Consider the following 16,421-nt stretch of genomic DNA (forward strand, 5'->3'; position numbering starts at 1 on the left):
AACATGTTTTTATAGAAATGAAATTCTGGGTCTTTTCTTTACTGCTTTCTTATTGAGAGGTTTTGGAATCTCCAGATTTCACGATAGTTTCCTCACTTTCTACTCTTCTCTCTATGTTATGCAAGATTTTGCATTTAAAACATCTATAGCTTATATTCATTATACTTTCAACTTCAAATTCATTACAGAAATATCAGCCAAAGAAAGTTGAAATATTGGCTCTGTTCTTTTGTTGTTATTTTAATTACTTATTTATTTTTATTTTATGTACATTGATGTTTTGCCTGCATGTATGTCTATGTGAGTGTCAGATCCTCTGAACAGGAGTTACAGACAGTTGTGAACTACCATATGGGTCCTGGGAATTGAACCTGGGCCCTCTGGAAATGTAGCCAGTGCTCTTAGCCACTGAGCCATCTCTCCAGCCCCTTGACCTTGTTCTTAAAGCTAATGGCTGAAAATATTTTACAGTGGTTTATGATTCTTTTTATCTTAATGGTTTATAGGTGAATTGATTGGGTATTTTCTGTCTCACATAATCCTTGGATTTCTTATTTATAGAGCCTGATTATTTCTGGCTTCTTGGGTTTGTTTGTTTTTCCTGTGTCTGAAGAAAAGTCTACAGGAGCCCCAAAGATAAACCACCCCTTCATAAATAGATAGAAGTACCGGCAGAATGCCATTATTATTGTTCATTGCTGGCAGATCTCTGCTTAGACTTTTTATTCTCATTCAGCAAGTCTTGATTGCATACTCCCATCTCATATAGTGCTTTAAATGCATAGCCAATAAGAACAACTAAAACACCTTTTTCAATTCCTGACCCAACCACATTCACAACTCTACTGTAGACTATTCAAAGCATGGTGCTAGGAATGAGCTTCTGTGAAGTTCATTCCAATGAGTGAATATTTCTCCTCCCGGGCTCTCCTGGTCTGACTTCTGCTCACCGTTTCTCTAAGGAAGACATGATCCTGGTGCTTTGGGCACTATTATTTTATTTAACTTCTGAGAACTAACTTTTGTTCTTGATTCATAGAAAGAAACAGAGGTAAAGGAACGGTCTGTTTTTGACATCCCTATATTTACAGAAGAATTCCTGAACCACAGCAAAGGTGATTACTGCAATATTTTTGTGTGTACCTTGGGTCTTTGACAAGGGATTTAGTTCTCAGGAGTTAATTGCTCAAAATCTCTGGCTGATAGCCCTCCTTAGGACCGGAGAGGACTTTGCTGCAAAGAATGTCTGTTTTTTTTAAAAAGAAAGAAGTAAAAGAAAAGAAATTACAAAGCTGATTCCATTGAAGGACAAATGGGTGTCCATAGCTGTGCTTAGCCAGTCTTCCCGGGTACCCCTGTGAAGACCTTTAGGCTTCTTACTGCACAATTTTAAAAGCAAATTTTAACAAAATGCTGGGAATTGCCAGTGTTTGTTGCAATCTTCTATATAGAATGTGTTGCTTTAAGAATTAAAATAGCTCCGGGGAGCCAGGCGTTTCATTGCTGAAATTGCTATCTGGAGTGTCATAAAGAGAATTGGGAGATGAGGAGGGAGCTAATGAGAGACAGCTAAGCAGAGCTTCCTTAGGAGGGTTACTGAGACTTCTAGAGGCGCCTTCTCTTACCACATGTGTTCTGGGGGGCATGTGTCCTCAGCTCGTGAGGCAGAGCTGCGGCAGCTTCGTAAGTCCAACATGGAGTTTGAAGAAAGGAATGCAGCCCTCCAAAAGCACGTGGAGAGCATGCGCACAGCAGTGGAGAAGCTGGAGGTGGATGTGATTCAGGAGCGGAGCCGGAACACGGTCCTTCAGCAGCACCTGGAAACCCTGCGGCAGATGCTGGCCAGCAGCTTTGCCAGCATGCCCTTGCCTGGTAGTGTCATCCTCTCCATCCTCTTTCCATGGCAGGGAGAGTGGGCCGGGGTGGGGATGGGGTGCTTTCTATATTAGTATTGGGAAAAGCTGAAATGTCTCCCAAGAGGAAAATGGGGAGGAAGGGTCCCTATTGAGACTTCCTTTTTTATTTCCCCCTCCAGACAAGTTTCTCTGTGTAACAGCCCTGACTGTTCTGGAACTCACTCTACAGACCAGGCTGGCTTCGAACTCAGAGATGTCTGCCTCTGCCACCCAAGCATCAATGGAAGCTAGGCAGGGCACCTCTAATCCTAACACTTGGGAGGCAGAGGCAGGAGGATCTCTGTGAGTTCAATGCCAGCCTGGTCTACATAGTGAGTTCTGGAATACCTAGGGTTGGTTACATAGTGAGACCCTATCTCAAAAAAAAAAAAAAAAAAGGATTTTTCAATAAGACATATTATAGAATGTCCATATTTATTAAAATCATCCAGACTTTCAGACTTTAATTTATATTTTTGCCTACCTTTATTTTAATGTTATGTATTCTTTACCATTAAACCTTATTTGATATTCAGAACCATCGGTAAATAAGTTTCAAATCCTAAGGGAAAGCACTTCTATGTATATTTGTCTTGTATTTATTTTTTAATGGAAAGAAAAATAATACTAGTATTTCTTACCTACACTCACATTTTAATTATGGTGATGGCAAAAATCTGGCAGTCTCAAACTTTTGACCATAATCAACCAAAATATTATTTTCATTGCTGCTTCACAACTGTATTTTTGCTACTGTTATGAATCGTAATGTAAACATCTGTGTTTTCCGATGATCTTTGGTGACCCCTGTGAAAGGGTCATTCGACCCTCAAAGATCAAAACCTATAGGTTGAAAACCACTGTTTTAGACTATGCATTAGTTGTTTGTTGTTGCTGTGATAAAACATCATGACCAAAAGAGACTTACAGAAGAAATGGTTTATTTTGGCTTATGGTTCCAGAGGGGTAAGAGTCCATCATGGCAGGGAAGTGTGACAATGGATGGCAGCAAAGTAGCCGGAGCAGGAAGCTAAGAGACAGCATCTTCAACCAAAAACACCAGGTAGAGAGAGCTACCTGGAAATGGGGCACAGCTACAGACTCAGAAAGCCATCCTTCTGTTACATACTTCCAGCTAGCCTCTACCTGGTTCCATACCCTCTCAAAACAGTGCCGTCAACCAGGAACCAAGTGTTGATATAGCATTTAATCCCAGCACTTGTGAAACAGAGTCAGGTGGATCTCAGTGAATTCATGACCAGCCTGGTCTATAAATCAGGTTCCAGGACAGCCAGTACTGTTGCACAGAGAAATCCTGTCAGGGCGGGGAAATGCTTAATAAGCCTGTATTTCTCATCTAAACCACCACAGACTACGCAGATTAGCATCCTATCTTTGAGGTCTAAGTCTCTCCCTATGCAATTAAAATCTGTCTCTTTAAGCAAACCACATTAGTGTCATGATTTTTTTAACTTGGATTTGTTAAATGTCATGTAGCTGAACTGCATGGGGAAAGTTTTCTTAGTCTTCTTATCTCATTTCAGGAAGTGGAGAAATGCCAACAGTGGACACCATTGACTCATATATGAACAGACTGCACAGTATAATTTTAGCTAATCCCCAAGACAATGAAAACTTCATAGCTACAGTCCGAGAGGTTGTGAACAGGCTGGATCGTTAAGCGCTGGTGAGTACACACTGAACTGGTTACTTGCATGCAAGCCCATCTTCAAAAGTGGGATGTCCTCATACCATCAAGATTGCTAGAACCTGGAACTGCACTGAGTGACTGATGTAGAAACTTGACTTAGGTTCCTGGTGCATAATTGTTAGATGTCTTTCTCACTAATATAAAAACAGACTCAAGACGGTTTCTCCTATATATGTCAGACTTGCTTAATGGAAGCAACATGATTTTTTTGTTGGAACTCTTCTAGCCTTGCCCCTTACTGGTTTCCTAAAGGATCTTGAAGACTCTGGGAAAGTTTAAGGGAAATAACCCAAAAAATAGTTCTCAGAACAAAATAAATAGTATTTGCCTATTAATCTGTCTTTTCCATAATAAATGTTAGTGCTAATTTATAAGTAGTTAATGGGAACTTGTATATTTAATCCTATATACGTTAAGAATTGTTCTTATTCACCACTGAGTAACAGTGTGACTGATGTATGTTAAATGTTGAAATAAACTAAACTTCAATGAAGCAGTTAATGTCTTGATTTTAGAAGGGTTTAAAAAAAAAAAAAGGCAGTCCCAGCCCTTGTGAAGCTGAGGCAGGAAGATTGTGACTTCAAGACCAGCATGGGCTAGTAAGGCTGCCTGGAAAAGCAAGCAATCGGTACAGAAAGGTAGCTCAGTTGTTAAGTGTTTAAAGCATAAATATGAGGACCTGAGTTTTCATCCCAGAACCCACATAAAAAGCCAGGTGTGATGATGTACTTTTAACTCTTGAACTGAGGAGAAAGAGACAGTAGATCCTGCAGCTTGCTGGCCAATCAGCTTAGCCTAATTGGTGAGTTTCAGGCCAGTGAAAGACCTGTCTCAAAAAAGGAAGGTAGATGGTTCTTGAGAAATGACAGCCTTGAATGTCCTCTAGGCTGTATGTGCATCCACACAAGTACCCACATACTCACATGTATATATGCACACAATAAAACAAACAAAAAAAAACGAGGCATGTAATCCCATCACTTAGGAGATAAAGGCAGGAGAGTCACCAAGGGTTCGTGATCAACCTGGTCTTCATAGTAAGCTCCAAGGCTAACATACCAAGACTCCATCTTGTGAATCTCTATGAGTTCAAGTCCAGCTTGGTCTACATATCTACATAGAGAATTCCAGGATACCAAGGCTATATAGAAAGACCCTGTCTCAAAAAATAAATAAATAAATAAAACTAAAGGGGAGGGACTAGAAAGACGACTCAGCAGCTAAGAGTATTTGATATTCTTCCAAAGGACCCAAGTTCAGTTCCCATCACCCACACAGCAGTTTACAACTGCCTATAACTCCAGCCCTCTTCTGGCCTGTATGGACAGCTATACTCATGTGTACAGACACACACACACACACACACACACACACACACACACACACACACACATATATGAAAAGAAAAGTCAACACATAAGTAGTAGCAAGTGTTCCACCCTGTTGGAGGAGGGGGCAGAAAGTACATTTCCAAAAGAGAACTGCACATGCCCATGAAAACTTTTTGGAACTAATGGGCAGTCATCAGATAGCATTTCTTTCTTTTTTTTTTTTTTTTTTTTTTTTTTTTTTTGGTTTTTCGAGACAGGGTTTCTCTGTAGCTTTGGAGGCTGTCCTGGAACTCACTTTGTAGACCAGGCTGGCCTCGAACTCACAGAGATCCGCCTGCCTCTGCCTCCCGAGTGCTGGGATTAAAGGCGTGTGCCACCAACGCCCAGCCAGATAGCATTTCTTTCTAAGACAGGGTCTCAATGTTTAGCCCTTGCTGGTTTGGGATTTGAAATATAAACCAGGCTAGCCTCAAATTCATAGAGCTCCTCCTGCCTATTTCCCAAATTTCCCACCTTTCCTAAAGGTGCCTTGTATTGCCACATTTGGTCAGATAATATTTCTTTTTTTTTTTTTTTTTTTTTTTTTTTTGGTATTACGAGACAGGGTTTCTCTGTAGTGGAGGCCGTCGGTCCAGCCTGGCCTTGAACTCACAGAGATCCGCCTGCCTCTGCCTCCTGAGTGCTGGGATTAAAGGCATGCGCCACCACTGCCCGGCCAGATAATATTTCTTAAATGAAATTGTGTTTTGTTTTCTTTAGGAGGGTATTCTTGTAATATACAATCTCCAAAATAGGATAGTCCCTGGTCTGTTGATTAAATTGTTTCTTACCTACTGACTAAAATCCAGGTGGAAATTTTAGGGTTGGACCACATACTAATATAGCCATGTATTAAAACACAAATGATTAGCAGAATGTTCTCTGGGGGTAGCAAGAGTTTGCATCTCTGTCCTCCAGGTACAGGAGCACCCTCATCTGCTTAACCTGGACTCTGGCTTGGTTTAGTTTTTGAACAACACATGTGAGAATACCTAAGGCCTCTATTTCTCTATCTAAAAAGGCAGCATTTTCTAGCAGAAACAAAGACAATAGCCTTTATCCATCTTGCTTGAGCCTCTGGATGGTGACCATACAAGACAATTCATTATACTTTAGCTTTGGTCATGCTTAGATGAGAACAATATTATCATCCTAGCGAGCAGCCAGATGGAATGGACTTACTTCTAAGAGATGGCTGAACTCCCTACAGAATAAAGAAGTGGCATCGTGCTGCCGATTATGAAGGCAACAGCTTGTAAATCTAGGCCTGGGATTCTCAGGAGCTCATCTTCCTTCTCACATAGTGTTTTCAATTAGCACTCTTGTAGGCTTAAAAAGAGAGAGCTGGGAGACTCAGCATGGAAGATTACGAAAGAAATCAGTAATTGATAACATGGAGTTTCCTCACCTAAGGAGAGGGCAATGAATTCGGGTATGAAGCCAAAAGTGGCTTTTCACTTTGAGCATATGCCAGTAAGGCTCTCCTAAAGCTGTCTGCCATAATGCTATAAACTGTAGTGGCTCCTCTCTGAAGAGTCTTTGAGAAACCTAGGCCATTACCAGTCTCCTTGATTTTAACAAAAAGTATTTTGTCCTTGGGAAAAAAAGAGCCTGAAAATGTTCACTGTTCTATTACTACAGATTCTTACAATTTACCATGCAAACATGACCAAGCCCCGCCCCACACCTACCGCTGTCAAATGAAACAATTAGAAAGATTGTGATTAATACTGGCTTGGTCTCATTATACAGATGTGTATAGACAGACAACTAGGCCTGATTCCTCAGCACTCATGGTACAATTAATTACTCTGACATGCGCTTGGCAAAGGCTTCATTCCACTGTCAGGAGCCAGTGAATAAAGTGAAGCTAGTAGCCACAAGTTTACAAGTTTTACAGAACATATCAGAGCTGGAAAGGGCCTTTAGAACTCCAACTGTATGTGTGTGTATATATGTGCACTCTTCCATGCGTGCACATGTAAAAGCCAGAGAGATCAGTGTCTGGAGTCATCCTCTGTCACCCTCAGTGAATCTGGATCTCACCAGTTTGGCTAGATTAGCTGGCCAGTGAGCTGTAACAGTCTGCTTGCCTCTGGCTCACCAGCACTGGGGTTGTAGATGTGTACCACCACATCCAGCTTTTTATGTGGGTCCTGGGGATCCAAATGCCAGTCCTTGTGCCTGCACAGCAAGCATTTTATCCACTGGGCTATCCCCTATCTCAGAAACCCAGCATTTTGTTATGCAGAAACTGAATCCCAAAGAGGTGAGTTGTAGCATTTGAAATCACCTGAGTGAATGACTTCAGAAGCCAGAGCTAAACATGGCTGTCTGAACTCTCAGGCTTCTGAAGCCTAGCCCTAAGGTGACGGGTGGAAGGAAGCTGGCCTAAGGTACTCAAAACTTACAGCAAAGCATTAAGGCAGACACAGTGATTATGATGTTAGTGACTTTTGGCCAGCCATTTTAAATTTCCTTTTATAAATATACAATAGAAGAATTTCCCTAGCTGTCACCTTTCTGTGGCCAACTAGCACCTAGAGACAAAAATGGAACCAGGAGGATGCTTTATGACTGTCACAATCCATGTGTTGCCCAGTTTCTATTGAACTACATAACTTGGCTGTTTGAAGATTGAAAATATTCTTTTTTTATGTATTGCATTTTTGTTACATTTATATATGTCTGTCTGTGTATGTGTGTGAACATGTACATGCCACACTGGGTATGGAGATCAGAAAACAACTTACGGGAGCTGGTTCTCTTCTTCCACTATGTGGGTCCCAGAAATTGAACTCAGGTCACTGGGCTTGGCAGCCTTACCCACTAAGCCATCTTGCTGGGCCAATGACTGTATTTTTAATCAGTTAAAAAAATGTGTTGATATAATACATAAACACATTTCCTTTACAGGCAGATATCCTTAGCTTTATTCTTAAAGAAAACTGGTTTTGATTGGCCTCACATTCTGTGGACTGAAGTGAGTTGCTAATTTCCCTCACAGATTTGTCTGATTGTTGCTTTTTTATGACAGCTGCTGGTTCTCTTGGACCTAGGACTAGCACAGGCCATATTTCTCAGTGAAACATTGTCTGGAACATCTCACTGATGCCTGCCTACAGCTTTATGAATTCTGTATTTCATATTTTCCCTGGTATAATCCTCTCAGAAGTCAAACAAAGCATTTTTAAATCCGTAGCCCTAACTCCTTCTGATCCGCTGTTACCTTTTTGGTGTTTTTCCCCCTTATTCTACAGATCTTAGTGCTCCAAGATGTAATGTTTTCACTTGTGCAGAATGAGAAGCCACCCATGAACGTTTGAACTGAGTGCAGGAATAGGACTGCAGATCCCTCCCTGTGAAAGAATTGTCAGTAAGTGAAATGCCTTCACCCCAGGAAGCTGTGTGAGGAGCAGCAAAGATGGAAATGTGAACTCTGTGGAAACCTGTGTGAAGCCTTGAAAGTGTGCAGCCCCTCACCGACTTCCAAGTCTTCTTAGATTCCTCTCGTTCCCATTTCTGCTGAAGTGGATCTGCATACATTCCTCTGACAGTGGTGACCCTGAGACTGACATCTTCCTTCCCTCTGCAGCAAAAAGGAAGATTTCTCATTGTTACAGTTCCGCTAGTTTTCTTACCTAGATGTCACTTTTTTAAATGCCTCTGGGGCTTCCCTTCACTCCCACCAAGTTATACATCTCCATTTTCTGACCTCTGGGCTTTGTTGCTCAGCAGGGCTCTGAAAGAGAATTCTCATTGGATGAGCCCAGTTTTCTCCCATCACTGCCCTGCTGTGACTCCAAAGAAGGGAGCTTCTTGTTGACGTACCCTGTGGAGTGAGGCTGTGTTTCACACCCCACATGGTGCTCAGTGGGTGCCAGCCCTCAGCAGGCTCTGTGATTACTGCCCTGAAGGACAATGCTCCCTCCTTCCTTCCTGGTCCTGCCTGCTGTTCTCTGAGCATTGCTTCTGCTCAGACATGGAGTCCCAGCCACAGCAAGGCTCTTCAGTCCCCATCTGTTGGCAGTGTCTTGTGGAGCACTTTTGCTGAGGAAAAGGTCATTGGTAAAGAGGGAGGAAGGGAAAGTAGTTGGAAAACAGCCCAACATCTAAGTGGAAACCGCAACTCTGTCTTCATTGTAAAGATCCTGTGCATTAAGGTGATGGAAACTTCTCTGGAAGTAGTCTCTTGAGCTGACAAAAGGGCACAGTGAAATCCTCATGTGTTTTGTCGTCCTTCTGTAGCCACTAACTGCCAAATCTATGGAACCTATGTGGAAAAGACAGGCTTCCTTCCTTGCCGCTCCTCATTAAGAGATTTTTGTTTAACCGGAAAAAACAAACAGGTTCTGTTTCTTTCCTCAGGGTTGGTTTTGGATTGGGGTTTTGGGGTTTAGGTTTGGTTTGGTTTTTGGTTTTTCTTTTATGCTCTAGAGCACAAGGCTAAAAGTGGCAGCTGAGATCTTTGGAACCAAAGCAGAGCATGCTGAGCCCAGTATGTAAGCACTCGGCCACCAAAGGCAGGGGGATGAAGTGTGGCCCTCACAGTATGCCCATAAGCCAGGGCACCATCCAGAGCTCCAGCCTGTGGCTGCACCATCCTGTCTTCTCAGCACTGTGCTTTATTAGACAGTCCAAAGGAAACAGCAGTAGTAACAATAGTGAGTTATGTGAACACATCAGACCTCATGCACTGAAGCCCACATACCACTCCTTTAGGAAAAGATCCTTACATTATGGCTGCATAGCCCATCAGCTCAGCTGCTCATGTGCTGTCCTGGTTCCCTGCCCTTGTCTCCTATTTTTGCCGTTTAGATTTCTTGCCTGCTAAGCCCATGTGGAACTCACTGTTTGTGGCAGAAGGACACCCAAGCTGGTTCTGGAAGTTTGTGTCTGCCTTCTGCCAGATGCTTCCTGTCCTTTCTTCCTTCCTCATATTGCTGTTTCTCTTTGTGTGCAGCTCTGTACCGCTCCCATAGCACTGATCTTATGGCCAGATAAGGCTATGACTTGGTCCAAAGATCATCATTCCCCTCTTTCTAGATGTGATGCCTCATCTTGTCTAGACACATTTGCATAACCAGAATTCAAGAGGACAGCAAGAGAATCTACTGGGTGGAATCCTGGTCAAAGCAGTAGCTTGCTTTTAAATATTGCCTCTCCCAATAGCTTGACACCTGCCTGGAGGGTGGCTGGGATTCAGTCAGGTTGTGTGGAGCTGGCCTGTGCTACCTCCCGTCGCCCCAGGCTCAACACAGAGGAGATGGTAAGGGTGCAGGCTGGCACAGGGATTTATTTTCTGGTCGGTGCATAGTTGATTCTGCACCTACATGCTCTCCTCCAGAAATAAGCAGTTACCTATTCAGTGTTACACATTTCCTTCTTGCTTTTTATTAAAACACAGAGCAGCTGGGGAAGGGAGATGAGGGGTTTTATTTCTGACAAGTTTTAGAAAAAAAATATTGTGTACATGTGTTTAGAACTGTTGAATTGCCAGGTTTCTGTACAAGTGTTTTGTAATTAAACTTTTAGATTTTCTTTAAGAAATTGATATGCTTGCTTGACATTTGCCTCATTAAAACTTTTCTATGTTGAACCCATGTGACCAGTTTTGCTTGGATCGTAACTAAAAAGTTCTGCTTCTGCTTTTCCTCTGAAACACTTTGTCAGCTCTCCATTAATCAAGGCTGTTAGGTTTTTAGAGCCATCACACATTCATTTTACTAATTGCTTATTCAGAATGTGTCTTCACCTGTTTGACAGTGTAGCTCTTTCAGTGTGCATTAGAACAATACAGTGAGTCCTGATTCATTTTATATGGCAGTAGTATTCTGGAGGCAACTTGAAGGATGTTTTTAAGTCAGTGACTCTGAAGTCCCTTGTTTAGTTCATCTTTTGACTGAAGAAATGTTGTGCTTAAATCCCTGCTTTTTAAAAATAACCACACTTACTAATCAAAATATTTTTAAAGATTTGTGAGTTTCTGCCATACTTTTGAAATCTTCAGGATAAAGCAGCCATGGCTTCCAGAGCCCACCCTCCTCCCAGAGGCCAGGCAGGTGTGGCACTGGGCAAGTCTTGCATTGTGACACCTCAGGCTTCCCCTTCTGACATCGCGGTGCCTCTGCTTTCTTAGAAGGCAAGAATTAGGTAAGAGAAATCACCGCCATATTTTCAAAAGTGCCAAGAATCATCACAGTGTCAGAGTTAGGACTTGGTTGGTTACATTTAACAGAAACCCAAGTCAACAGTGGCTTAAATAGAAGTGTGTCTCTCTCATGAAACAGTATGCCAAAAGAAGCCAGTCCAAGACTGATACAGGGGTTCCTATCTGTACCACACATAGTGTATCTCTCAAGGTCACCTTGTGTTCCAGCATAGCTACTTGGCCAACAGCCATCCCTTTGAAATTCCTGGCAGCATGAGGATAGAGGCAAGGACAAACCAGCAGGCCTGATTTCCCCAATTTCCCTGGAAATCACACTCAACACTTCCAGTCACCTCATTATAGCTGGCTATTAAAGAATCCTAGAAACATCATCACTGTGTGGACATTATTGCTCAATACTAGACGTTTTAGTAAGGGAGAGGAAGAAAGGAACATGGAGTGGACAACAGAAATTCATATGTTAATGGATGATACACTGTCCTTTGTTTCTTCACTAGTAGAAAATAACCATATACTTCTTAGAACTCTACTGGTTTTTTCCAAATAGCTGGGAAACAAACTGATTTCACTGTGAGTTGGCATTTCCTGTTCATACCTTAGCTTCTCTCTGAGCCTCAACAGCTGGTGACCAGGCTTGGTAAAAGTCAACAGAAACAGGTGGTAATGCTTGCCCAGATAGAACACTTCTCTAACTGCTCTGCACCAGGGTGGTGGCTCCCTGAGGGCGGGGATGATGAAGGACTGTTTGGTGGAAAAGCTAGAACTACTCCCTGCCCTCTGAAATGTTTCCTGCCTCACCACCACGACTTCCAAGTCAGGGCCTTTTTCTTTGAGTTGTTGTCTTCCTTTTTCACAAAACCTGCACTCAGATGTAAACTTTAAAATGCCTACATATATAAACACTAGCTCACATGCCAGCTCATGGAAGAGGGGTTGAGAGTCAGAATTATCAGATGAACATGAACGAGAAATGGTCTCATGGGAACATGTGTCTGGAGAGACTGGCCAGAAACGGGGTTGTCAGTTCCGAAAAGAGGCCAGAAGACACAGGGATGGCACTGGGAAGTGAAGAACTGGCTGAGCAGATTCCTGAAGGTTTTTCTGAATGTCTGCAGCGCTGGATCGGTGAGAGCTGTGAAACTGATACAGTCTTCTACATGTTACCCGTACCCTACAGCCAACTCACAAGAGCAGCTCCCCACTTCACTTTAGTGTATAGCATGGGGCTACAGAAGTGTTCTTAAGGTGTGTTTCTGGGAAAGATGGCTTGGTGGTTAAAAGCACACACTGGCTGTTCTTCCAGAAGGGTTAGATTCCCAGCTCCCACACAGTGGCTTACATCTGTCTGTAGCTCCAGGTCCAGGTGACCTGACATCTGGCTTCCTCAGCACAAGGCATTCAGGTAGTGCACAGATATGCATGCAGACAAAACACATGTTCACATAATAAAAGTTAAATATGTGTGATGAAGACTACTAGGAAGGACAGACATGTACTTAAGTAGCTCTGACATAGGACATCTCAAAATAAGAATTTCAAATGAGAAAGTAACTCTGTGTGTCTGTGTGTGTGTGTGTGTGTGTTTTGGCCAAAGGTCAAGGACAGAGTCTTCCTCCACTGCTTTTTTTTTTTTTTATTTTAGATAGGACCTATCACTTCCTGAGCCCAGAACTTACTAATTGATTGGGTTGGGTTAGGTTGGATTGGATTCAACAAAACGAAGTAAAAAAAAAAAATTACTTAAGTAAGAAGTGTGTCTCTCATTAAAAAAAAAAAACACACACAAAGGAGAAGTATGCCAAAAGACAGACATGGAAGCCCTGTCTATATCACAATTTATTGTTCTCAGGATCATGCTGGGTTCCAACATAGCAACCTGGCCTGCATGCTCTGAATATACCTGTCTTTCCCCTCTTCCCAAAGCTAAGGTTCCAGACATGACCATCACACCAGTGCTTGTACATGGTGCTAGGAATGTTCTCCCCAGCCCTGAGATAACTATCTTCCTTTAAACTCTTTTCCAGAAGACCCCAGTTCAGCTCCCAACACCCACATGGTGGCTCACAACCACATATAACTAGTCTCAGGGAATCTGGCACCTTCTGGTCTTGAGCAACAGCCATGCAGCTGATGCAGAGATATACATGAAGAGAAAACACCTGTATACAAGAAATTGATTTTTTAAGCCAGGCGGTGGTGGTGCACGCCTTTAATCCCAGCACTCCGGAGGCAGAGGCAGATGGATCTCTGTGAGTTCGAGACCAAGCCTGGTCTACCAAGCAAGTTCCAGGACAGCCTCCAAAACAATACAGAGAAACCCTGTCTTGAAAAAAAAAAAAGAAAGAAAGAAATTGATTTTTTAACTTCTTTGACAGTTTTATATAAATCTAGAATACAATTTGGTCACTGTCACCCAGATATCCTCTCTCATCCCCTCCCACTCACTCCTCCTGAACCCCTCCTTCTCAACATGTCCCGTCTCAGGCACGCTAGACAAACCTTTACTGCTGAGCTACACTCTCACCCTCATGTAGTTTATTTTGTTTGCTTGTTTATGGAATGATTTACAGGTTCCTATGTCACCTCTTGTGCAGGGGCCCTGCTCTCACTGTACTGTTCCCATGTTAATATATGTGCTGCTAACATGTGAACTGAAGAGTTTTTATGTGGGTTAAACTAGTTATCCATATACAACATTTAGAATAGGGCCTGTCATAGAGTACAGAACACTCAGACAAAAAAGAAACAGTAGCTAGACACACTATAAAGCAAGTAGCAGTCTGTTCTGCTTTTCATATGAATTTTATCATTTAATTCCTACCACAGCTTTATATTATAACCATTTTATAGTTAAGTAAATGAAGGCTGGGGGGATGGGATAATAAGTAAGTTGCAGAGTTATGCAACTAGATCAAGAAGGGTTTTTTGTTATTTTTGTGGAACTTGTTTTGTTTTGAGACAGGATTATAATGGACCCAAGGTGCTAAGGGATTGTATGTAAATAAAGAATCAAATTATTCCATGGGTATGACTCAGTAGTAAAGCATTTGCCTAGCATGCCCAAGCCCTGAATTTGAACCCCAGCAATACCACACACACACACACACACACACACACACACATTTCTAGTTTTGGGGCTTTAGCATTTGGGCCAAGGACAGGGTGCTATTACCTGAGATGGCAGACTTAAGAGTCAAAATGTTGTGAAGGAAAGATCAAGAATTCTGTTTCAGACTGGGGGTGTAAGTCGGAGTTGAGTGCTAGCCTTGTGCATGAAGTTCTGGGCTCCATCCCAGCACCACATAAACTGCATGTGGTAGTGGATACCTATAATCCCAGCTCTCTGGAAGTTGAAGCCAAAGGACCAAAGTTCAAGGTCATCCTTGGCTAGAAAGAGAGTTTGAGGTCAGCTTTGGTAAATTATATAGTGAGATACTGTTTTAAAAACACAACAAAAAGAAAGTGTTTTAGACTAGTTAAACTTGAGATTATCCCTGAGCAGCTGGCTTAAATCTCTACTATCAGTTGAAAAAAAGTTCCTTTCAGCTCTTAAAAGCCTGTGGTTTTCCCTGAGCTTCTAACTTCAGGTCACTGTTTGCTAGCATTCCTTCCATGCTCAGTGCATACACGCACGTAGGCTCTCTTGAGCTGCTCACTGAACTATGAAATTAAGGAATGGGTCTCCTTTTTAATTCCTCAAGCTCCTTAGGAAAAGAAAATTTAAAACCTTGTGTCTGCCTTTGTTTAAGATTAGCCAAAAGCAGCTGAGTGTTGTAGGATATGAAAATCATACCATAAGCTGATGGCTAGAAAAGGCTGGGAAGCAATGGGAAGTGTGAGCCGGGGAGACTGGCCAGAAATATATTTGGCATCATTGAAAGAAGGGTAATATGAGAAGACATGGGAGATGCAGCCCAGAGCAAATGGCTCCTGAGATGGTTTTGCCCTCCTCACGTCAGCTGGGCCTGTGCAATGGAATGTGAGATGATAACCTATTTATCTCCAGGCTGGTGGATGCTTTAAGTAGCCTTCTATTTATGAAAAGAAGTTCTCGGGTTTTTTTTTTTTAAGGCAGACTAGCATGGTCACTGGATTTTACTCACCACTTGGGAGAACGAATGTTTTAGATGTAGTCATTCATTCCATTCGAACATTTCTCTGTGCTTTGGGTGAAAAGTGGAGGAAATCCCTCTCCTCCGGGAGCTAGTTCATAGTACAACAATAAATTAAAAAAAAAGAAAACTACAAAGACTACAGTGGGGTCCGATAAGTGATCAAACAAGCTGTGAACCAAGCGTTCTGGAAAATACAAAGGAAGGTTTCAATGGTTGTCTAAAAAAGAGCTTTACCAGTATAACAACTTTTTTTTTTTTGCTTTTTCAAGACAGGATTTCTCTGTATTGTTTTGGAGGCTGTCCTGGAACTCACTTGGTAGACCAGGTTGGCCTCCAACTCACAAAGACCCACCTGCCTCTGCCTCCCAAGTGCTGGGATTAAAGGCGTGCACCACCAATGCCCGGCCAGTATAACAACTTTAAGCTGGGTACTACAGCAAGGTAGTTTTGTTGTTGTTTTTTAAAGAAACCAGAAACAGCCAGGTAGCTCTGTGATGGAGCACTCGCACAGCAATGTGCAGGGTCTCAGTACTCCCCAGCACTGCCGATGGTGAAGTGTTAGGCAAAGAGGCTGTAATGAGCGTCAGATGCCATGCTAAGGGACTTTACTTTTAATTGGTAGCAGAGGAAAAAACAACCACAGCTGTTTTTGCAAAGCAGTAACATCAGAAGACAATAAACCAGCTCAGAAGTTCATAGCCATTTTTTCCTGTCGTGTATCCCAGTGGCGATGCAGTGAAGGCTGTGAGCCAGTCCTTCTAAAAGCAATGTTTTCAGCTACATTTTAAAAAACAAAAACTAGCCAGGCATGGTAGCATGTCTTTAATCTCAGCGCTCAGGAGGCAGAGGCAAGCAGATCTTTCTGAGTTAGAGACCAGTCTGGTCTACAGAGTGAATTCCCAGCCTGTAAGGGCTACATAGCAAGATCCTGTCTCAAAACAACAAGAAGTTAAGAAATCCACTACATTGAAATATAGCTATCAAAATATTAAAAATATGGAATACAGACATGTTTGGGCTTCCTAACAAAGCACTAAATAACATGACTAAGATGGGCATAGTGGAGAATGTCTGTAATCCCAAATAAAGGTAAAGAAAGAACAAAACAGCATGAATTAGAGGTGGGAGAGATGGAAAGAGACACTTTGGTGGGTAGGG

The 16,421-nt window shown here is 42.3% G+C and overlaps 1 protein-coding gene across 1 annotated transcript in view; it reads left to right on the forward strand.

Moving 5' to 3' along the window:
• Hmg20a (high mobility group 20A) overlaps positions 1-10,575 on the forward strand; it is an 86,526-nt gene extending 75,951 nt beyond the window's left edge. The window contains exons 7-10 of the mRNA XM_040729746.1: positions 1,040-1,115; positions 1,657-1,872; positions 3,440-3,582; positions 8,237-10,575. Coding sequence (XP_040585680.1) covers positions 1,040-1,115; positions 1,657-1,872; positions 3,440-3,576 — 429 coding nt within the window. The 3' untranslated portion in view covers positions 3,577-3,582; positions 8,237-10,575. The remainder of the gene's footprint in view (positions 1-1,039; positions 1,116-1,656; positions 1,873-3,439; positions 3,583-8,236) is intronic.
• Positions 10,576-16,421: the final 5,846 nt, after the last annotated feature.

This window comes from Mesocricetus auratus, unplaced genomic scaffold, assembly GCF_017639785.1.
Source record: "Mesocricetus auratus isolate SY011 unplaced genomic scaffold, BCM_Maur_2.0 Super-Scaffold_100022, whole genome shotgun sequence".
Classification (NCBI taxonomy): domain Eukaryota; kingdom Metazoa; phylum Chordata; class Mammalia; order Rodentia; family Cricetidae; genus Mesocricetus; species Mesocricetus auratus.